The sequence below is a fragment of the Phoca vitulina genome, unplaced genomic scaffold (assembly GCF_004348235.1).
Source record: "Phoca vitulina isolate PV1807 unplaced genomic scaffold, GSC_HSeal_1.0 scaffold53, whole genome shotgun sequence".
Taxonomy (NCBI): Eukaryota; Metazoa; Chordata; class Mammalia; order Carnivora; family Phocidae; genus Phoca; species Phoca vitulina.
Window position 1 is genome coordinate 8,442,269 of NW_022589756.1, and position 24,831 is coordinate 8,467,099.

The 24,831-nt window shown below is 40.1% G+C and overlaps 1 protein-coding gene across 7 annotated transcripts in view; it reads right to left on the reverse strand.

Annotated features, from left to right (window-relative positions):
- The window catches only part of FBXO16 (F-box protein 16), a 54,770-nt gene that overhangs the window by 24,124 nt on the left and 5,815 nt on the right, over positions 1-24,831 (reverse strand). For all 7 annotated transcript variants that reach the window (XM_032389145.1, XM_032389146.1, XM_032389144.1 and 4 more), the window contains 3 exons: positions 21,918-22,053; positions 14,167-14,202; positions 2,121-2,327 (listed from right to left, as the gene is read on the reverse strand). In XM_032389145.1, the coding sequence (XP_032245036.1) occupies positions 2,121-2,327; positions 14,167-14,202; positions 21,918-22,016 (342 nt within the window). In that variant the 5' untranslated portion in view covers positions 22,017-22,053. The remainder of the gene's footprint in view (positions 1-2,120; positions 2,328-14,166; positions 14,203-21,917; positions 22,054-24,831) is intronic.

The window sequence follows — 24,831 nt, forward strand, 5'->3', positions numbered from 1 at the left end:
AACAATACCCATTACCCCATCAATCAGAGATGACCTTTATTAACAACCTGACAGAGTTTTTTTCTTTTTCCTAAGCATATAGGAAACAAAATTGGGAAATTCTATATATACAATTTTAAATTGTGCTTTCTTCATTTCACATATTATAAGCATCTTTGTTCTTGGAAAACATGTTTTCTAATGGCCACACAATAATTCATCATATGGTTATATGATAGTCTCTTACTATTGGACATTTAGAATGCTATGCTCTTTTAAGGAATGTTTCATTTTTGGAATAAGTAATATATGTACCTTAATACTAAATTTAAAGATCCAAAGAGACATGCGGTAAAAGAGAGTCTCTCTCATCCCCATCTTCTGGTCACTGCTTCCCCTCACTGGATGTAACCACTGCTACAGCTCCTGTGTGTCATTCCAGGAACATTCTAGGCCTATATTAATAAAATGCATATATTCTTCTTTCTTTCAAAAGTGGTAGGACAGTTCTGCACCTTTGCTTTTTTCGCTGATGATCAATCTTAAAGACTGTTGCAATTTATTTAACCAGTCCCCTAATGGTGGACATTTCCAATGTTTCCAAACTTCTGCTATTACAAACAATACTGCAGTATTCTTATACAGACAATTTTTGCATATCGAGGCACTCCAAGAAGGGGAACTGCCGGATCAAAGGGAATCTTTCTTTCTTTTTTTAAAAAATTTTATTTATTTATTTTTTTAAGGATTTTATTTATTTATTTGACAGAGAGAGAGAAGTGCGCACAAGCAGGGGGGAGGGGCAGAGGGAGAGGGAGAAGCAGGCTCCCCACTGAGCAGGAAGCCTGATGTGGGGCTCAATCCCAGGACCCTGAGATCATGACCTGAGCCGAAGGCAGATACTTAACCCACTGAGCCACCCAGGTGCCCTTAAATTGTGTATTTTCTTTTTTTTTTTTTAGATTTTATTTATTTGACAGAGAGAGCACAAGCAGAAGGAGAGAGAAGGAGAAGCAGGTTCCCTGCTGAGCAAGGAGCCCAATGTGGGACTTGATCCCAGGATGCTGGGATCATGACCTGGGCCGAAGGCAGCCGCTTAACCAACTGAGCCACCCAGGCATCCCAAATTGTCTATTTTCTTTTAAGGTTTTAGGGTATTATACTCACAAAGGCCTCCTTGCCTATGTTTTCTTTGAGTACTTTAATGGTTTCCCTTGATTTCATACCAATCTTTTATCCTACTAGAATCTTTTTTCAGACAGCTGCCCAATTGTCCCAAAACCATTTATTGAGTAACTCCTCTTTCTTACTGCATTCATTTTCTTAATTTTAAAGACTAAAATTATGTTACACATCTGTGAACACGTGGTAACAAGTAATTTCCCGTGTTACCAGACTCTACGAAAATTCTCAACAAAATGGCTAACAGTTTTACCTTGTAAGGAATTGGAGTATACTTTAATAGACCATGGATTTATTTGTAGGAAAACAACAGTCAGCCCCTTTTCCAAGGCCACTGGAAGCGAGTCTACTCACTCTGAACTCTTTTAGTCTTTTTTTAAAGATTTTATTTATTTATTTGAGAGACAGAGTGAGTGAGAGAGAGAGAGAGAGCATACGAACAGGGGCAGAGGGAGGAGAGGGAGGCTCCCCTGCAGGGCTTGATCCCAGGACCCTGGGATCATGACCTGAGCCGAAGGCAGACTCTTAACCGACTGAGCCACCCAGGTGCCCCCAGAACTCTTTTAGTCTTGTACTCTTTGTACATACCCCACTAGTACCTTATTTTGAGGTTTTCTGTTTATGAATAGCCTACACGATACAATTTAGAATTGTTTTCTAGTTGTATGCTATGCAGTATAAGACTACCCTGCTGATGAACCATTTCATATATATGTTTGTCTCTCCAACCAGCAAATACCATTCTGTGGACACTAATGATGTCTTACATCATTTTACAACTACTTTTGAGCACTAAATACAGAGGCACAAAGAAGACCGGGGTTAATTCAAACTATATAGACTACACATATTGACCATCTCATCTATTTCTTGGTTTTGCATATGCGCTTTTTTTTTCTCATTTTAGAATTTTCTAGGCTATCACTACAAAACATTGTATACTGATTCTTTGCCTTTACCTGTGCACAACGACAAAGGCTTCGGGGGTCCAGGAAAGAAAAGATGTATAAAGATAACACCCTTGGAAGCTTGGTAGTAAAATCCAGAGCTTCTGCTGGAATTTTTTCTTGAAGCTTTCGACAGCAGAACTTTTGCTGTGACAGGGAGCAACGTTCTAACAGGCCTGTCAAGATTCTTCTCCGTTGAGAGTCTGTCCATTTATCAAACTGGAAAAAAGAAAGATTAAAAAAATTGTGCAGTTTCAGTCTGATACCAGAGATTCATTAGAGGAAGGGATAAGAATGGCATAGAATTGAGTTTAATATTTTATTCCTAATGAATAGCATGTATATCTTCCCCTAATTACTAAATTTGATGTTTTGCCACTTACCTGTCCTTTCTCACATTTATACATGTGAGCATGTGCAAGACGTGAGTGTGTACACAGAAGTGCACTTGACCTCAGAACTTGTAGTTACATAAGGACAGTAAGTTGCGAGCTGGCCATATTCATAAACTGAGAAAATATATACTTAAAAATATAATTTCAGGGATGCCTGGGTTGCTCAGTCGGTTGGGCGTCTGCCTTCGTCTCAGGTCATGATCCCAGGGTCTTGGGATTGAGCCCCGCAGGGGAGCCTCCCTCTCCCTCTCCTTTTGCTGCTCCCTCTGCTTGTGCTCTCTCACTCTCTCTCTCCTCTGTCAAATAAATAAATAAAATCTTTAAAAATGTGTATATACATATATATATATATATATATATATATATATATATATACTTTTTTTTTTTTTTTCCCCAAGAGAAAGCACCTGGGCAGTCCCTCTCTGGCCAGAGTTTCTGTATTAGCTCCTAAGTGCCAAACTCCAGGACCAGAAACAAAGCTTTGCATTCACCATTGGAGATAAGGTATACTATGCAAATATCCCTGAGAAGGGTTAAAGTCCCACTAATGTGTAAATGATTGATTGGAGAGAATATGTCAATAGGAAGACCTGGGGGGTGGGGCGGGGGGGAAGTGCCAGAGACACGAAGTAGATGCCAGAGTAATCTGGGGCATGCCAAACAAAAGCTTTGGTTACTTCACTATTTTCCCCAGAGATAACCCTAAATCAGTCCCAAGATCAATGACTGATCAAAGATAAGAATTCGAGGGCTGGCCAAAACCAAAAGAAAGGCTCTTATGGGAACACCCACCAATCGAATGAGCCACTTTACTGGAGGTCTAAACCTCTCTTTTTTTCCTTAGCCCATTTTAGAGAAGAAAAATAGGAAAGTTTAGAGCGACCTGTATTTTGTATACTATTGCATTTCACATATAGATATTTTCTATGGTTGTCATAAGCTAGTGAGAATTTTATAAGGAACTTTAGTTGTAATCATAAAATACACTGACTACCTAACAAGGCATATAAAGCATGACAAGTCAACTTCATTATAGTCATATGATGTTTTTTTTTTTTTTTTTAAAGATTTTTATTTATTTATTTGAGAGAGAGAGAATGAGAGAGAGCACATGACAGGGGTTAGGGTCAGAGGGAGAAGCAGACTCCCTGCCAAGCAGGGAGCCCGATGCGGGACTCGATCCAGGGACTCCAGGATCATGACCTGAGCCGAAGGCAGTCGCTTAACCAACTGAGCCACCCAGGCGCCCTATGATGTATTTTTTTAATTGGCAAGAAGACTTCTTGATCAAAACTATTCACTATTATAGATCTATTTCATGATCCAGGAATCTCAGTTTAGAAACTATTATTCAAGGGGGGATGTAGCGAGCAAGATGGAGTCACTCATGTCAAGCAGGGACATAAGCAGCCAAGGATGTTGCAGCTGAGACCAGATATCACCAAAACCAGCACAGACTGGCAGTACTAAGAACTGATCATCAATAAGGCTGGAGAACCTGGAAGAACCAAGAGCTGATAATCACTAGAACCAGGAGAGTCTTGCAAAGGCCCCAGACTGATTAAACTCCTTTAAACAGAGGATTTCTGCAGCAGACTGTCAGACTCTGCAGACACTGAGCCTTCCACTTCTGACCGTACTGACCGAAGGCCTTGCCTGATTGATCTTAAACATCAGAGAGATTGTCCACTGCTTGAACATAATAAGCAGTATGAGCTGAGAGCTGACCTAGACTGGACCGAGGCCTTACCTCAATTGTGCGTTCAGGGACTGACCTCACATTTGGTTCAGTAACTTCTTGCCCCTTGTTATAGCTTCTCTGTTGTGTGATTTTTGTATGGTACTTTGTTTTGTGTGTTGTGTATGAAGCCAAGTTAAATGCACAGTAACATGTCATTGAGTTTAGAATTCTGACGTTGTGGAAAGACACAACTCATGTAGGGGCCTTGATAGTGGGCTCGTGGCAGGGAAGAAAAACCCAAAACCTCAACGTACAAATAAATGAATAAAATCTATTCATGTGCGAGTGTTTCCTGATTTCTCCTCTCCCTATTTCTGCACAATTCATATTTCCAGCTCTCACAATGGGGGTTTTCTTTCCTTTTGGGATGGATTATTAGAATGAAGAGAGAAGCCAGAGCAGAATGACTTGGGCCAGGGGAAGAACCATGCCAGAGAAACCACACTGATCTATAAAATCAAGAACCAAGGGGGAAGTGTGAAGAGAGAGAAAAGCAGTTAGGTTTTTGGCTTGTTGGGAGTTTGGGGGTTCAGAATGCCATTGCCTCGACAGCAATTAGAGACTGTGAGAGAACTGAGGAACGAAGGAAGGTATTAAAAAGAAAACCATAGTACAAAATGGAGTCATTTATGTTAAGGGCCCCATGTTAGCAAACCAAGATTTAATACTAACCTAATTGTAGTATTATATATCCCCCAGGAATATAACCTTTAACCAGTCAACATGGAATTTCCTAGTCAGCACTAGGAAATTTACCAATAGACCCCTTCCATTCCCCTTAGGAAAGCAACCTTACCTAAAACAATGTGTTCTTTGCTAATAATTTCCATTGTTAGGTTCTCTCTACCTTCCAAAACCTGTCCTTTTCTGTAGCTCAACAGAGCTCCTTTCTATTTGCTAGACAGGATGCTACCTGATTCACAAATTGATCAACAGAGTCAATTTAGTCTTTTAAATTACTCAGTTGAATTTCTGTTATTTAACAAAGGGAGACCTGATAAATACTGTCAAGAGTTTTAAACTGGTTCTGCTGTGATTTTTCTTTGAAACACGAAGTGAAAATTGGAATTCATTTTAAAATTACTTTTAGGCAGTGCTCTGTGGTTCTGTAGAAACTGAGCTACATGGGGACCCAGGACGATTACGGTTACAAAAAAATTTTCATGCGATATTATTATCACTGTAAGAAATCAGAAATAACCAAAAATGCCTAACAATAGGGAATCAGCTATGCAAACTGTAATATCTCAACATGATAAGAGAAAGTATGGCATTACAGATTGATGGTGGATTTGGGAATGAGGCCATTGGAAGTCTCACATACAGTATTCTATTATTTCTAATACTTTTTTTTTTTTTTTTTTAAAGATTTTATTTATTCATTTATTTGAGAGAGAGAGAGAGAGAGAGCACATGAGAGGGGGGAAGGCCAGAGGGAGAAGCAGACTCCCTGCCGAGCAGGGAGCCCGATGCGGGACTCGATCCCGGGACTCCAGGATCATGACCTGAGCCGAAGGCAGTCGCCCAACCAACTGAGCCACCCAGGTGCCCCTATTTCTAATACTTTTTAAAAATAAATCACTAAATCCCAGCTCCACCACTAACAACTTCTCAATTTCCTCATTTATACATTAAGAATAATTATATCTAAATTGTAGGGTTGTTGTGAGGATTAAATGAAATAATATATGTATAAAATTCTTTTTTTTTTTAAAGATTTTATTTATTTATTTGACAGAGAGAGACACAGTGAGAGAGGGAACACAAGCAGGGGGAGTGGGAGAGGGAGAAGCAGGCTTCCCACTAAGCAGGGAGCCTGATGCGGGGCTCGATTCCAGGACTCTGGGATTATGACCTTAGCCGAAGGCAGACACTTAACGGCTGAGCCACCCAGGCGCCCCGCTATATGTATAAAATTCTTAATAAGGTGCATGCCTCATTGTAGACATGGTAGCTATCATTATAAAATATCAAAGTGATGTTAAGAATAATAAGTATGTGGGTTAAATCAGTGTGAAAAGAATATATATGCAAACAATTAAATTAAAAAGCATAAGATTATCATGTCCGTGCATTGGCAAGGATGGGAAGCACATTTAGAATGACTGAGGTTAGCTCATTTACTTTCATTGCTGCCCACAAAAAGAGAATGAGCTCAGGTTGAAGAACAGTGATTTAAAATGAATATAAAAGAACCCTAGGATTATAAAATGCTTAAGAAATCTATAAAAGAAAACATTAAAACATTTTCCTCTAGAGATTAAAAAGATAATTACGTTGGTTTCTCATTTATTTCCCTGATTACCGTGGTCAAAAGGTAATTTATATCTGGCTTTGATAGGTGTTCTCTGCCTCAGGGATTTTTCCTTTCTAATTGTGTTTGTTTAGGCTAATAGAAAATGAATTTGCATTCCTTGAACTCCTACCTATTGAAGGTGGGTTGATGACTCAGAAGAATGCTTCACGGTTGGGGAAAATCCCTTTGGAATTTAAAAGGTGCTAGGAATAATCCAAAAAGTAAATAATCCGGGGAAGAGTTAACTGTCCAGGAATTCAATAATCTCCTACATCTCTCCCATCAGCTTTCAAATAAAAATACCCAAAACATAGTAGCCAGGAATCCAAGATGTGAGATTTGGGGAGGAGCTAGGACCATTCTTCCATCCTGGTATCACTTACGGTACTTCCCTTTACAGTTAGTTCCTTTTTTAAAATATTATATTATATCAATTGTATTATGCTATGTTATATCACAATTATGATATGATTATATTTTATAATTATTTTAATGCCTTTTTATAGGGCTTTCTGGACTCAATAGAACTGTGAAAATCCTATGTTTGGAGTAGTTGTTCCAAGGATTTTTACTGCAGTTGCAGGAAGTGAGGACAGTTGCTAGAGACTTCGGGTTCCACTCATCTCACTCCGACTGGCAAGGAAAAGTTCACAGCGAGTGAGGGACAAGATGAAGAGGAAGGCTTGTTATTGTTTGCTTATTGGTTATTTATCTCAATCTGGTTGAGTTTTTTTTTTTAAGATTTTATTTATTTATTTGAGCAAGAGAGCGAGAGAGAAAGAGAGATTGAGATAACAAGTTGGGGGAGGGGCAGAGGAAGAAAGAGGCTCCCCGCTGAGCAGGGAGACAGATGCAGGACTTGATCCCAAGACCCTGGGGTCATGACCTGAGCCAAAGGCAGACACAACCGACTGAGCCATGCAGGCATCCCTCTGGTTGAATTTCTGAGTCCTATTATCAAAAACTGACTTTCACATTAAAGTATAAACATATTATTATTTAAAAGTTTCAAAAAGGTACATATACAATTAAACATGAAAATCCTCTGTAACTGCTCTTCCCCATCCAATCTCATTCCATCCTCCAGATGGACACTATGCACAATTTGATGCACAATTTGAAGTTTGTTTGTTTTTTTTAAAGATTTTATTTATTTATTTGACAGAGAGAGACACAGCGAGAGAGGGAACACAAGCAGGGGGAGTGGGAGAGGGAGAAGCAGGCTTCCCACGAAGCAGGGAGCCCGACGCGGGGCTCGATCCCAGGACCCTGGGATCATGACCTGAGCTGAAGGCAGACGCTTAACGACTGAGCCACCCAGGCATCCCCACAATTTAAAGTTATGCATTTCTATGCATTAGCATACACATAGAGCCATCAATAAGGAAACAGTTAAATAAATTAAAGAGTATACCCATCCTGTAGCATACTGTGCAGCAGTTTAACAAACAAACAAAATATAGCCATAAATGACCTGATATGTAAAGAACCCAGAGCATACTGTTTTCTCATTCATTCATGGCATATTCATTTTTTTATTCATTCCTTCATCACAGCTATACCACAATCTATTTATTCAATTTATTACCGACACCACTTACAATACCAAAAAAAACAAAAAACAAAAAACAAAACCCAACTGCAATATTCTGAAACATGCCTTTTCATGCCTTTTCATGTGCTATGTGACTATTTCTCTAGTACAGATAAATAGAAGTGGAGTTACAGGTTCAAAGGACATTTGCATTTAAAACTTTAATCAATCCTGTCAAATTGTCTTTTAAAAGTCTTTACCATTTGACAGTCCCTCCAACTGTGTTTATGCATATCCTCCTACTCTCCAATAAATCCTTACTTACATAGGATATTACCTAGCTCCTCAATTTTGTCACATAGGCAAAAGGAGGGGTTGGGAATCTCATTGTTTTAATTTGTATTTCTCTAATTTTAGTGAAACAGATCATATTTTATATGTTTATTGGCCATTTATATATTTTTGTATATTTCTCATTCTTCTGTTAGCTCCTTATTCCAGAGGGGGGTTTGTATTTTTCTTACTGATTTGTAGGAACTCTTTATAATCCTAGATATTAATCTTTACCTATCATGCAACTTGCAAAATATTTTCTCCTGCTTCTCTTTTGAATTTTAGCTCTGATTATGGTTGTTGCCAGCAAATTAAAAGTAATGCTTTCTACTTTTTTCAAATAACACTATTATTTTTTTATACTTTATTTTTTTAAGATTTTATTTACTTTATTTGACAGAGAGAGAGAGAGAGACAGCGAGGGGGAGTGGGAGAGGGAGAGGGAGAAGCAGGCTCTCCGTTGAGCAGGGAGCCCAAGCGGGGCTCGATCCCAGGACCCTGGGATCATGACCTGAGCTGAGGGCAGACGCTTAATTGACTGAGCCACGCAGGTGCCCCTATACTTAATTTTTAAGTAATCTCTATACCCAATGTGGGGATTGAACCCACAACCCTGAGATCAAGAGTTGCATGCTCTACCAATAGAGCCAGCTAGGTGCCCCCATTATTATTTCTGTTAACAGCATAGAAGGTGAGAAAAAGTTTGGGATGCTTTCTTTTCAACTAAAATATTTCTGCTGTTGTTCTGGGAGTTGTTTTTCTTAGGAGGCAATTGCCTTTTCTAACAGGGATTGAAGGGCAGAGAAGATTTAAGAGATAAGGGATTAACTAGTAGCATGGAACTGGAAAGTAGAGGAGCTTTTCAGTTTCTCTTAATTATTTTGTTTGTTACTGTACAGACCATCAGACAAGACCATGTGCTAATGTATAAACAAAAATGACATTCTATGGCCAAATATCTTTTGGACTACCTATCATTGGATAGGTTTCATATTATATCTTACTTCACAATGTCCAGATTATTTTAAAAAATGACTTTACTTCTAATACAAGATTGAGCCTTCAACTGATACTTGATCCTTACAATGAATAGCCCAAGTAATGCTAAGTAAAAGAAGTTGTATACTTATTTCTCCTTTCTTTTCTTGGAAGTGTATTTCTTATGTTATCAACCTGTTATGGTGTTCCTGAAAATAAACAAAAAAAAATCTAAAAACTAAAATGCGGGAGTTCCTGGGTGGCTCAGTCAGTTGAGCGTCTGCCTTCATGAAGCTCGCGTCATGATCCCGGGGTCCTGGGATCCAGCCCTGCCTGCGGCTTTCTGCTCAGCCGGCTGGAAGCTTGCTTCTCCCTCTCCCTCTGCCTGCCACTCCACCTGCTTGTGCTTGCGCCATCTCTGTCAAATGAATAAATAAAATCTTAAAAAAATAAAAAATAATAAAAACTAAAATGGAGAGGGCGCCTGGGTGGCTCAGTTGGTTAAGCGACTGCCTTCGGCTCGGGTCATGATCCCGGGGTCCTGGGATCGAGTCCCATGTCGGGCTCCCTGCTCCGCGGGAAGCCTGCTTCTCCCTCTCCCACTCCCCCTGCTTGTGTTCCCTCTCTCGCTATGTCTCTCTCTGTCAAATAAATAAATAAAATCTTTAAAAAAAAAAAAATAAAAAAAATAAAATAAAATAAAAAAAAACTAAAATGGAGAGAGAAAATTAAATAAGGCAAATTGGAAATATGCCCCTTAAACAATTCATGTGGCTTTTGTGCTGGTATATAGACTACCATATGATATAGTGAATTTAAGGAATAAATTTGTTGTGGGACAAAAGAGAAAAACCAATATCATTTATTCATTTAGAAAGCATTTATTAAATGCCTCATAGTGTTAAAGAATGTGTAAGGAGCAAGATATAGAACCATGTCTTTCCCTCTGTAAATTAGTCTATTGGAGAAGAGAGATAATTAGTGATCTTTGCAAATATATTTCTATTAGCTCTGGTAAAAGAAAAGAATAAGTAAGATCTTTACAAAGTGTAAAGACCTTGAATTTTTTACAGGATGATATAAAAAATACTTAACAGCTGTTAATGCCACCAACCAATGAAAAGTTGGTCACCCCAACTACTGGCTGAACACTGGCCTTGGTTACATTAATTAGGGGTTTCCACTGATAGTATGTGGAACGGTAGTGTAAAAACAGTCATTCTAAATAAGTCTCTTTTTAAGTTTTTGGTAACAGATATAAAGTTAGTTTAGAAATATAAATAGGATTTGAGAAAAACTCAGCTAGATTTTAAATTTTTGATATTTTTCATTTCTTAATTTTTATCATATTTACTTTATAAAATTTTTTTAGATAATACAGTCACATGATTAAAAAAATCAAAAGGTACAAAAGGCTATTCAGCTAAAGGAGTCCCTTCCACCCTGTCCCAGACTCACAGTTCTCCCTGGGGGAAACCAACGTTGCCCCTTTTCTTGTGCATCCTTCCAGATATACTATGTATATAATTTTTTAAAAACTTACTTAGGTAACAAATATCCTAGACTGGAGCTTGTAGGCCAGCACAAAAAAGAACTAGTGACCAACTAAGACAACCAAGAACATTAAGAAATAGTATTTTAGGGACACCTGGGTGACTCAGTCGTTAAGCGTCTGCCTTCGGCCCAGGTCATGATCCCAGGGTCCTGAGATTGAGCCCCACATAGGGCTCCCTGCTCCTCTCTCTCCCTCTCCCACTCCCCCTGCTTGTGTTCCTGCTCTCACTAACTCTCTCTCTGTCAAAAAAAAAAAAAAAAACTTAAAAAAAATAGTATTTTATATTAATCTTAGTGCAAGAGACTGAATGTATCCCCACAAAATTCATACGTTGAAACCTAACCCACAAGGTGATGGTACTAGGAGGGGGGTGCTTTGGGAGGGAGTTAGGTCAAGAGGGTGAAGCCCTCATGAATGGGATTAGTGTCCTTATAGAAGAGACCCCAGAGAGCTCCCTCTCCCCATCTGCTATGCGAGGACACGACGAAAAGACTGCCATCTATGAACCAGAAAATGGGATATCCCCAGACACCAAATCTGCCCATGCCCTGATCTTGGACTTCCCAGCCTCTATAACGATGAGAGATAAATTTCTGTTGCTTATAAGCCACCCAGTTGATGTGTATTTTGTTATAGAAGCCCAAACTTCTCTAAGACACTTAGTTACTGAAACTCCTAGGAAAGGGCGTCCTGTCCACTGTTACATTCCAGGTCAGAGATGTTCCCTTAAGGAAAAAGCATTGACTATATGCTTTAAAGATGGGATATTTCAAGTTGATTACACATAACAAGAGTTAAGGAATCTAAGTGTAGTTTTTTTTATTTTTATTTTTTTAATTTTATTTATTTATTTGACAGAGAGAGAAACACAGCGAGAGAGGGAACACAAGCAGGGGCAGAGGGAGAGGGAGAAGCAGGCTCTCTGCTGAGCAGGGAGCCCGATGTGGGGCTCGATCCCAGGACCCTGGGATCATGACCTGAGCCAAAGGCAGACGCTTAACGACTGAGCCACCCAGGCACCCCAGGCTTTCTTATTTTCTGATATGTGTATATCAGATTGTAATTTTTCTCTGAGTACAGCCACCCAGGCGCCCTACAGTTTTTTTAAAAAAGTAATCCTGATTTCTTTTTAAAACTAAGATATAGTTCACATGCCATAAAATTTGACATTTTAAGTGTACAATTCAGTGGTTTTTAGAATAATCAGAAGGTTGTATAGCCATCACTGCTATCTAATTCCAGAACATTTTCGTTATCCCCCAGAAGAAATCTTATACCCATTACCATCAATCCCCCAGCCCCTGGAAACCAGTAATCTATTTTTTTTTTTTTTAAAGATTTTGTTTATTTATTTATTTGACAGAGAGAGAGAAACAGCATGAGAGGGGATAGGGTCAGAGGGAGAAGCAGGCTCCCCGCCGAGCCGGGAGCCCGATGTGGGACTCGATCCCAGGACTCCGGGATCATGACCTGAGCCAAAGGCAGTCACTTAACCAACTGAGCCACCCAGGCGCCCGAAACCAGTAATCTATTTTGTGTCTCTACGGATTTGCCTATTCTGGACACTTCATACAAATGGGATCATACGATATTCGGCCTCTGTGTCTAGTTTCTTTCATTTAGCATATTATTTTTTAAAAAGATTTTATTTATTTATTTATTTTTAAAGATTTTATTTATTTATTTGACAGAGAGAGAGAGAGAGAGAGAGAGACACAGCAAGAGAGGGAACACAAGCAGGGGGAGCGGAAGAGGGAGAAACAGGCCTCCCGCTGAGCAGGGAGCCAGATGTGGGGCTCGATCCCGGGACCCCGGGATCATGACCTGAGCCGAAGGCAGACGCTTAACGACTGAGCCACCCGGGTGCCCCAAGATTTTATTGATTTATTTGAGAGAGAGAGAGGGTGCGCGTGCGCGCATGAGTGGGGGAGGGGCAGAGGCACAGGGAGAGGGAAAAGCAGACTCCCTGCTGAGCAGGGAGCCCAAGGTGGGGCTCCATCCCAGGACACTGAGACATTGACCTGAGCCAAAGGCAGATGCTTAACTGACTGAGCCACCCAGGTCCCAGGACCCTGGGATCATTACCTGAACCAAAGGCAGACACTTAACCGACTGAGCCACCCAGGCGTCCCTCACTTAGCAGATTATTTTTAAGGTTTATCCATGTTATAGCATGTATCAGTACTTTATTTCTTTCTCTTACCTTTTAAAATGTTCTTAACTTTTAAAAATTTTAGTAAAACATATGTAACATAAAATGTACCATTTTAACCATTTTTAAGTGTACAGTTCAAGGGCGTTAAGTACATTCACACTATTGCACAACCATCCCCCCATCCACCTCCAGAACTTTCTCATCCTCTCAAACTGAAACTCTGTACCTATTAAATAATAATTCCATATCCCTTGGTAATCTCTATTCTACTTTCTGTCTCTATGAATTTGACTACTCTAGGTACCTCATATAAATGGAATCATACAATTGTTGTCCTTTTGTGTCTGGCTTATTTCACTTAGCATATTGCCTTCAGAGTTCCTCCATATTGTAGCTTGTATCAGAATTTCCTTCCTTTTTAAGGCTGAATAATATTCCATTGTATGGATAGACCACATTGTGTTTATCCATTCATCAGTTGATGGATATTTGGGTGTTTACACATTTTGACTATTATGATTAATGCTGCTATTAACATTCATGTACACATTTTTGCATGACCATATATTTTCAATTCTCTTGGGTGGTAGAGACAGGTGGGGCCATAGAGGAATTTGATGAGTAGTCAACACAGCTCAGAGACTAATCATGACCCAGGGAAGGACAATGATCACTGGGACTCTGTGTCTCCTTTGAGGAAAGGGTGAGGATGCTTTCAGTTGTGTAGAGGATAGTTGTGTCTTGTTAAATAAAAGCATAAAGTTGTTACAGTTTTCCTTTGGAAATTTATGTATAGGTAGAAGGGTATAGAAGGATGCTAAGTAGCCCAATGGATGAACTGTGCTAGTTACCAAGCTGTCATCTCAGATCCAACTCCCCTTTATAAACCCTACTTTGTGAGAGACAGAATGCTATTTTGTGAGTATAGAACCGTTATTGATACATACAGAGAGTACCAGTCAAATTTCTCAGGCAATGAGTGATCACTTATTACTTTATGTTCAAACTGAATTCTTTGGGCTCTATGATAATGTGACATAATAGAGAAGTAACTATATTTTAAATGGTTACCCATTTTCCAAGCAGAGCTCTTCTTTCTTCAAATACCTACAATAAATAAAAAGAATGGAATGATTTTATATTTCATGGTTCAAAATACCCATTATAAGAAAGATATCATTAAACTATCAATAAATAAAAATTGACAGTCTTTTCATTATACGAACCAAGTATAAAAAGATAGATTTCATTCCTGAGAGGGTACTTTACTTATTTTTAACTTGGAGATGATACCGTTTTTCTCAGTTTATCCATGTGGAATAATTCATCTTAAAGAAAAAGCAATGCTTTTTTTAAAGGAAAGAATAAGAAAAGAATGGAATGGTAAAGTGAAACCAATTTTGGAATTTGAAAGGAGATGAAAAAACAGACAAAGGAAAAACAGGAAAGTGGGGATCCTCCCCCAAATATCAATAGTATGAGAGCCTGTGAAGTTTATGAATGAGCAGCTCTGTTTTTTATATTTCGGTGTGTACACATATCATGGGTGTACATGCGCTGATATATTTGTAGGATTAGAAATTTGTATATGTGTACCTCTGGGCTTACAACTCAGTGTTTATCTGGATAGGGTTGTTATTATATACTAGTTAGCACAGACACCATGTCATTGTTACATCTCTACTGTAGAGTACATAGCATATTACAGGTACGCCTGTTTGCTGGATTGAATGAATCGGTTGTGATAAGGAATATCCTTACGGATGTATCGGTACAATGTGAGTGGATTTCTATATTAGTGTAGAGGTGTTTTTCTGAGCCTCAGTCATATGTGTATTTGAATGAATGAGGAAAGGAGACTGATGGGAGAATGTTTGGCAGAGGAGGGAGTTACGGAGAGAGGAAGCAAGGGAGAGTCATGGACAGATGTGAATGTCTCTCTCAATCCCACACTCAGCCCCTCTTGTCAGCTTTCAAAATTGGGATTGATGTTTTTCCCTTCCTTTTAGCGCTGCCTAAATTCTCTAGTGCTGTAAGAATGTTCCCACTTGGAGACTAGCTAAGGCTCATTTCTTCCCTTTTTACGGAGGAGGAGCTGGTTTTATGCTTCTTTTTTTTTTTTTTTAAGATTTTATTTATTTATTTGACAGAGAGAGAGACAGCGAGAGAGGGAACACAAGCAGGGGGAGGGGAGAGGGAGAAGCAGGCTTCCCACGGAGCAGAGAGCCCGATGTGGGGCTCTATCCCAGGACCCCAGGATCATGACCTGAGCCAAAGGCAGACGCTTAACGACTGAGCCACCCAGGCGCCCCTGGTTTTATGCTTCCAACAAGATAATGCTTTCCTTCCTTTTTTAGGCTCTCAAACGCTAGTTTGAAAGGGCATACAAAAGGGGGTTTGAAATAATTGGTTCAACAACAATCTCAAGGCCAGTGAAACGTCAGTTTTGCTCCTGGCCATAGAATCTCCTACATTACAGGTAGACACTTTTCTCACATCACAGAAGAAGAAAAAGGATGCCCTTCTCCCCTGCCCCCTATTAACCTTCACCTGGGCTGTTAGGGCCCTCAAATAATGGCACAGATAAACGTGGGATTTCTGGATGAAAATAGAAGAGAACTTATAGATTACAGGAGATTTAAAAATGTGGATTCAGATATTTCCTGAACTCTTGCCCTCTGTCTAACCAAAGCCTATCAATCATCTGTTGGTCAATCCAAGTCACCAGCACCAGCACTTCTCAGATGCCCAGGGGATCTAGCTCCTCCCAACTCATATTTCAGTTATAGCCCACGCTCCACGTGGGCTTTATAGGGTTTGCTATGGCTCTCTCATTGTCTCTGGTCATTTCATCTTCCCATGTGGATTACAACCACTTTATAATCTGTCTAGGTTGCAAGGCAGGCCCTCAATAAACACCTGCTGATTGAACAACAACAAAAAAGTTTCAAAAGTCATAGCATTTTAGAGCTAAAAGGAACCCCTAAGATCTTTTGAATTTCCTTATTTTAGAGAGGACAAGAAGAGGCCCAAAGGCTTACATTTATAAATTTTTAAAAATCACTGGTTCCAGGCTGTCTGTTCAGCTCAACTCTGTACTGGGTTCCTCACTAGAACCATGGTCTTCCCTAACCTGACTTCCAGCCATACATTTGCAATAACTGTTGGGGGAAGAAGAAAATGTTAGGTCCCAAGACCACAACCTCTTTTTAAAAGGAGGATGAGATGACCATCATGGCGCCCAGTGACAATATGGGGTATTGGAAACAAAGGGGCATTGACTTGAAGAGGAGAGGAAAGTTAGCGAGAAGGTAGCAGGAAAGGAATGGGGTGGGAAGTGGGGAGTGTTACTCAGGCAAAAGCAGTAGTTTTTTGTTTTGTTTTTTTTTTTTGGAGGGTGGAGAGGGGCAGAGGGAGAGAGAGAATCTTAAGCAGACTCCACGCCCAGTGCAGAGCCCAATGCGGGGCTAGATCTCACAGGCCTGAGACCATGACCTGAGCTGAAATCAAGTCAGATGCTTAACCAACTAAGCCACCCAGGCATCCCTAAAACAATAGTCTTTAGAAGGCCAATGACCAAGTCTAAGCAGGTCCAAGCAAATCCAGTTCTTACAAAGGCCTCTAGACCCAAGTAGAAACTGATGGGAGTGAGGGGGGAGAGGAAAACCAATAGACAAGCTCAGATCTGGTTCTGACTCTACCCTTGCAAGAAAGAGAATTTGGGACACATTATTTGTCAGGGTCTCAGTCAGTCTTATATTCTCTGGTTCGGAGCAAGTCTTCATTCCAAAGATTTGCAATCAGGTTTGTCATCTTAAAGAGCTGGAAAACAAAGTATTGATTCAAAATAGAAATATAAAATGGATCTTCTTTCCTCGCAGAGCACTGCAGTTTGTTTATATCACAGTTTACTTGGAGCCTGCTGTTAAGTCAAAATCCTACGGTTGTTATTTTAGTCTGTTGACAGTGCAGTTACATATTTCACCATGTGACATCATTACAGTGTAGGAGTGAGACATTTAGGGGCTCCTAAATTATGATTGATTAATGGCAACAAGGTGCTTTTTCTCAGAACACCTTTTAACATGTATTGTACTGTATCTCGAAAAAGAAATGTTGGTTACTTTTAATTAAAACACTAGATGGCAGGTGCGCCTGGATGGCTCAGTTGGTTAAGTGTCTGCCTTTGGCTCAGGTTATGATCCCAGGGTCCTGGGCCAGAGCCCCATGTCGGGCTCCCTGCTCCTCGGGGAGTCTGCTTCTCCCTCTCTGCCTGCCCCTCCCCCTGCTTGCGCTCTCTCTCTCTCTCAGTGTGTCAAATAAATAAATAAAATCTTTAAAAAGTAAATAAAACACTAGATGGCAAAGAAATGCATACTTTAAAAACATTCTTCCTCTCAAAATTCATAATGCCCAAGTTATTTTGAAATCTGTTACATTTGCCTATGCTGATCATGCTCTCTTTGAAGGCATCTGAATTTGAATTCAATCTCTGCTTCAAGTCTGCTGTGAAGTTCAATTCCTATACCCCGATGAGCACCGAGTGTTGTATGGAGGTATTGAATCACGACATTGTATACCTGAAACTAATATGACACTGTATGTTAACTAACTAGGATTTAAGTAAAAACTTAAAAAAAAAATCCTGTGACCCTTTTTAAGACTGAAATAGTTACATATTTTCTATTTTACTACAGAATTGAAGACAAAAATAAAACAGACAACAGAACCTCAAAATTATACCAATCATTGGTGACACATGCCCTATTTAGAAGTATAGAAAAAACCTTGAAATTATTGTATGGACTCCTTCTGACCAGCTATATCCTTGGTGTCTATTTTTAATGCCTTTTACACAGTCAGAATGTTAGATCTGGAAGCAACCTCTGAGGTAATCTGATCCAACATACTTATTTTATAAAGGAGGATGGTAAAGCCCAGAGAAAGTAGGTGACTTACTCAAGTCATACAGGAAATTATCAGTGATCTGGAACCAGAATTTTCAATTCCCAGAATTATTGTTCTCTCTTTAATTTATATTGTTTTTAGATTGTTTTCGAATTTGGAATTTTAGAAATTGTATTGCACTATGTAAAGTAAAAAATGAAAGCTTTCTTCTAACAGGACCACCTCCCCCAATGCCATCCAACTCTTCCGGGGAAACCACTGTTAATAGTTTGGTATTGGGGCACCTGGCTGGCTCAGTCAGTAGAGCATGTGACTCTTGATCTCAGGGTTGTGAGTTCGAGCCTCACATTGGGTGTAGAGATTACTTAAAAAAAACAGTTTGGTATACCTGTATACAAATTTTATGTGTATCTATGTACATTTATACATATACATACATGTATATACACGGGAACAGATTTTAAAAAATAGTTTTACTCCAAACTGGAACCTAATGAAACCACAAAATAACTTTTTGATAAAAAATGAGAGGTCTAGGAGCACCTGGGTGGCTCAGTTGGTTAAACATCCGACTCTTGATTTCGGCTCAGGTCATGATCTTGGGGTTGTGGGATCATGCCCTGGGTGAGGCTCCTCGCTCAGCCGAGAGCCTGCTTAAGATTCCCTCTCTCCCTCTCTCTCTGCACCCCCCTCAAACCAATAAATCTTTTTAAAAAATGAGAGGTCTAAAGAACAAAATAAATATTATCTCTAGAAATTATCATTTCGAGACAAAAGCTATTAAAAAACCAAGATAAGACAATGTAATGCTGGCTGTGATGCACTGTCCAGGATTTATTCACCCACTTGATGGGGAGTGCTGCTGGCTGTCAGCCATAAGCTTGAGAGCCCGGCTTTGTTCAAGGTCAAGCCCTTCATGGGGCAGCTAGCATCTACTGAACGGTCAGTGTAGAAGTATATTTTTATTTATTTATTTATTTATTTATTTACTTATTTAAGTAATCTCTACACCCAATACGGGGTTCAAACTCACAACCCTGAGATCAAGAGTCAGATGTTCCACCAACTAAGCCAGCCAGGCGCCCCCAGTGTGGAAGTATAAAGGCTGGTGGCTACAGGGCCAGGCCTCAAAACCCGTGGCCTTTTCTCCCTTCCCTTCCTCTCCTCCCCTCACCCACTTCTCCCTCCTTTCCCTTCCCTTCCCTGGTGCCAATCCAGAGAGCCCTCCACAATCGATGCCCTACATGCTAATCTCAGAGTCTGCTTCTCTAGTAAACCAACCTGCAACAGGCAATCAGGCAATTAAGATACTTTTTTTTCTCCCTAGCTGCTAAATCGATCAAGACTTCGAATTTTAGGAAGAAAATCTCTGAAATCAAGGCATCCAACAAATAGGTATTTCAATTCAAGTCACTTTTTTGCATATGTGTAAAGCCTTCACAATTCTAGGAGAAAACAGATTTCAAAACTAAACACCGAAGTTTTTTTTAGGGGGAGGGGGGCAAAGCAGAGAAGCTGTTATATAAACTGTTGGAGTGCCAAGAACACTTACAAACAGGTGCTCAATAAACAGTTGTTGAGCTGAATATAAAGGGCTTTCAACAGACTTGCTTGAGTTCAGAGCCAGATGAAGGCCAGACGTCTGTCTCTCATTCTCTGCCTTTCCTTTTGTTTCTCCTGGCCCCTCCTCTTATTCTATGTCTCATTCTTCTTTCCTCACTTCTTTTATCTTTTCCTTTTCAGTCTCTCTCCCTTTTATTTCTCACTATTCCGATCGTTACACTCGCTGCTCTCTCTCTCCCCAGATTGCTCGTGTTTCACATCAGAGGAGTAGAACAGGAAAGTACTGAACAGGAGGGGTGGGGACTGATGCTCTTGTTTTCCCAGGGTGATTAGCATATCTGTTCGGTGTAGAGGCAAAGGGTCAAATCCAGACTAAGAAGGAGGGATGGAGGGACTAGAAGGGGAGCCTCAATGAAGGAGGTCCCAGGGAGGGTGGCTGAACCCTGACTCTATCTTTTGTGCCTCAGGAACTCTATCAGGCACTGGAAATACAGAGAGAAGAGACAGAATCTCAACTCTTAACACATTACAGTCGAGGGGGAAAGTGGGTAAACAGTGATGAGAGCAAAGAGAAGCAAGCCGGAGAAGGCTTTCCAAAGAAAATGACATTTGAGTTAGCTCTTAGGGGAGGCAACAAGGGGAACAAAGGAGTGGAGGTGTGAGAGATTATGGCTCATCTGGAGGCCACTTAGTTGTTCCGGACCTAGGATGGGAGGAAAGCAGTGGCAGGGTTTGGAATTAAAAGGCTGGCTGAGGTCAACTTACAAAAGGTCCCCTGTGCTAGGTGTAGGGGTTTGGAATTTACTCTTTGGAGCAGAGTCTGTTATCAATTTCTCATGAAAGGATTAGCTTGGTATTTTATTTTTTTATTCTATTTCTTCCTCTTTTTTTAGTTTGGTATTTTAGAAAAATCACTCTGGGACCAGAATAGAAGATGGACTGGTAGGGATAGAGGCAGTGAAACCAGTTAGGGGTTACAGCGGTGCATCGGGCAAAGGGTAATGAGGGTGTGAATCGATAATGTGAAGCTGGAGGCATATAGATGAATGAAGGAAAGGGGCCCAGATGAAGAGGAAGACTTCTAGAACTTGAAAATGAATTGGATGTGGAAGTGAGGGGGTGCTGGTAGACACACCTTCCTGAGCCTCCTTCTCACACTCCTAAATGTCTTGGAATGCCAAGAGTGCTAGGTGTCCATTGCTTTTTCCTTGGGCCATTTCTTGCCTTGGAGCAAGGCAACCTTGAGTAATGAGGTACTATCTCCCTTTGGGACCAAGAGCAGGCTCTTACTGCTTACTATAAAAGCAAAGGATTCCCTGTGCTCACTGTTCCTCACTTGTGATGCAAACCCATGGTGTATGTAGTATTTTTCTGGGCCTTCTGGAGCCTTGTGGGACAAGGTAGACAAAGAGGACCAATGCAAACATGATGCTCCTGCCGCTTGCTGCACGGTGAGTAACAAAGATTTTTGTCTCTGATTCAAGAATCTTGTGTTTTCCTATGAAACAGTAGTGTCTCCTATGCCATAAGTAACAGGCTAAGTTATTAGCTTGTAAATTGGGGAAAACCAACCCAGAGCTGGCAGGGAGAAGGATAATTTCTGGCTTGAGTGACTTGGTGTCAAGTGGTGCCTTTTACCAGGAGGAGGAACTGGTGTGTAGGAGCAAGATAATGAAGTCAGTCTTATTGATGTTGATTGTTTTTTACTGACAACTAGGTGTGGTCCTTATAATAGGTATTGATAATAGGAGTTCACTGACCTGTTGGTAACTTCTGCTCCCAACTGAAGCAGGAATAGAAATCCCCAGAGGCTAGCCAATCACACCCCAGCATGACACTCAGCTTCCCACCTCTGCGATCCTTTGGTGTATTCTGTTAGTGCTTTCCCAGAATGCAGGTAGGAAATAAACTTCTTAGGAGAAGCCGAGTAATGCGAGTAATCAATTGAGACTTAGTCATTTTATTTGGTTAAATGGGAAGCATTATCCAGTAACTGCAACTCTAGCAAGGAAATTTTTTCTGGGAACTCCTCACAGACTACCTTCTCCTCTCTCATTCCTGGTGGTTCCAGCAGAGAACCAGTGATGGAAGAAAAAAGGCATTTGGGATGAGAGAGAGAGGAGGAGTGACAGTAGAGGAAAGAACAAATCTAAGACATTTTCATCATGGGCAGGGATTCTGTCTATTGCAAGGGCTCAATAAAAGTTTTTGAAAAATTCTCCATTTGCTTTTTATTATAACCCATTACACAGTCCTAAACAATTCCTGTTCATATTTTGATAACTAAGATTTTAATACTTTTTTTTCTTTAAGGCACGGATGCAACTGATAAAATAGCTCTGGTCACTTACCCGGTCATTCAAAAGCTGATGGTTTAGAGGTGTCCAGGTACTCATCTTTGTCTGCATTTTGGGACCATCTATACTTTTTGGAGGTGCAAATGCCATCATGAAATAACGGACTATTCTTCCATAAGAAAAACCATACCTATCAGAAGAAATGAATCTTATAATCTTCAGAATACTAAAAATACTAACACCATGCCATCTTTTAGTACATTGAGATAGAGAATTGGGGGGGCGGGGAGAACATTTACTGGGAGAATTTTACAGGTCAGGCACTTTATACACATGCTCAATTAAAGCTCATAACAATCTGGTGAGGTAGTGGGTTTTAGCTCATTTTATAGATGAAGAAAATGAGGCTCATTGACATTACACACCCTGCCTAACTTTATACAGACAGTAGGTTGTGGAACTAGAAATCAGATCAGGTCTATTTAAATCACTCTTAGCTAAGAACATACCCTAATGGCCAGAAAGAAGTATTTTAATTTATAAAATCATAGTGCAATAGAAAGCACTCCATCCTGGTCCCTTGTGTCTTTCTTCCTCCCCGCTTTGTGATATCTAAGTAACAAGGGTTCTAGCTTGATATCATATTTAAGAAGTAGAATGATGTAATGGACAAAGCCAAGCCTTAGAGATGGACAGATTTGGGTTTACTGGGGGAAATGTGCTGTTTTTAGGTGCCAAGTATAGGTTTACATTCATTTGATTAAAACATTTTAATTTCCATGAAGAATTACTTTCCCCTCATTGTTTAGAATCCGCTGGGTTGGTTAATCAAGGTGGCCTCACCTTCTCCAGCTAAGACCTGGTCATGAGACCAAGCTAGGCCAGTTGGACTGACGCTAGCTCATCCTAAACTTGACAGCTGAGGTTGTTGTTCACAATAGCATTGATGCTCTGTTAAGTTGCTTCTGCTGCCTCACCCCTCAGAAGCCCCTTGTCCTTTCTTGCCCATTTTTTGTGAGCCACCTGTTATCCTTGCAGTAAATTTCTTCTTTTCGCTTACTTACATTGCAAATATTACATTTGCTTACATTAAAAAATTACAAAACTTTTTACCTTTATACAGGTTTGATCCTGGCTTTAAAACTTACTAGCTATATAATGTTTTGCAAATTATTCAGTCTATCTGAGCATTCAATCTATCTGCATCTACCTTCAACCACTGTTTCAAAGATAGGAGAAAATGGGTCCAGCAGAGTGCCTGACAAATGGGCAGTCTCAGTAACTAGTAACTTTCCTGCAGTCTTTCTTAGAACTTTACAGAGTGCCTCAAAACTTATCAGAGGGGGGCACCTGGGTAGTTAAGTTGGTTGAGCATCTGCCTTCAGCTCAGGTCATGATCTCAGGGTCAAGCTCCCTGCTCAGTGGGGAGTCTGCTTCTCCCTCTCCTTCTACCCCTCTCTCTGCTCATGCTCTCTCTCTCTCAAATAAATAAATAAAATCATAAAAAAACTATTAGAGGGCCATAGCAAAATATTTTAAGGTGGAAAACATTTAAAGCAGATTGAGGATAGTTTCAATATTACATCCTCAGAGTTTCTGCTTGCTTCTGCCTTCCTTCCTCTCTGAAGGTGGGTTTCATATCAGAAGGTGGTAGTGGTGACTGAGAGAGCCAGGGCTTGCCTGCATGATCTATGGGCTCCAAAAATTACTCTACAGAAGCAAAGATTGGACAATTAAAAAAAAAAACCACATTACTTTTTGGCTGATATGGGATTCCCCAAAAAGCTAGATCTGAAATCTTTGAGGCTCTCCCTTGACAGGTAATATTCGCTCTCAGGTTTGAGTTATAGCTGAAGATAAAGCCAATGTCTGAAAACCACAGGGGCATCATTACACAATCCTTCTTGGTAGTTGCCTACTGCCACCAAACCACTGGTATAAAGTGGACTCACATCAGCACTCACGTTCTTCCCAACCTCTAACACCTAATTATCTGAGTCACACATTTAGCCAAATTGCAAAAGGTATAAGAAATTATTTCATTACAGTATTATTAATTGGCAGCTATAAAAGTACGTGTGAGTGGGCAAATTATAGATACAAAGCATGGTCTCTGAGCCTAGATCTGCCCAGTTAAAAATCATGTTATTTCTTTTTTTTTTTTATTGTTCTTATTTATGTCTGATCTTTCCTCTCTTTAAACCAGTTGTTGTTTTTAATCTTTTTTTTTTTTTTTTGAGGGCATAAAACTCTTCGAGAACATGATGAAAGCTATGAATCCTTTCCCTACAAAACTGCACATGAACATAAAATTTTGCTTACCCCAGGTGAAAAACTCCCGCTATAAGCTGAGAACTTTCTAGTTTGTGGAGGAAACAAGCTAGGCACAATTTCTGAATTAAGACAAAGTAGCTTCTCTTGGGCTTTCCTAAGGCCCTGCACTGGATGTTTTCTTTTTCCTGGTTCCTAACAGTTAGAAATTATTTGAATTAGACTTTCTTCAATCAGCTTGGTTTTCAGGGGATGGGGCTGGCCAAGAGAAACAGCCCTCTTGGTAATACAGTCCTGCTGAAGCATTCAAATGGGGTTGTCCTGCCCTTGCTTTTATCATTATCCTTTTGTGGTTTTTTCCTCCTCCTTCCATTCCAGAAGATGGGCACTGTACATATCTGCATGCACACACATGTTCATGGCATAAACACTCAGGACAACTACAAAGACAGACATTTTTATATAACATACACAAGAAAGAACTGTCCCCACTCCGTCAACAAGACAAAGCAAGTTGTCTTCCTCTCCTTCCACATATAAGCTCGCTGTTGTTTTTGGTGTGACCTCTTTCCACCTTAATGGCTGTCTTTGAACGTTGATCTTTAATTTTTCTCTGAATGAAATGGAAGAAAGGGGTGCCTGGGTGGCTCAGTTGGTTGAGTGTCTGCCTTCGGCCCGGGTCATGATCCTGGGGTCC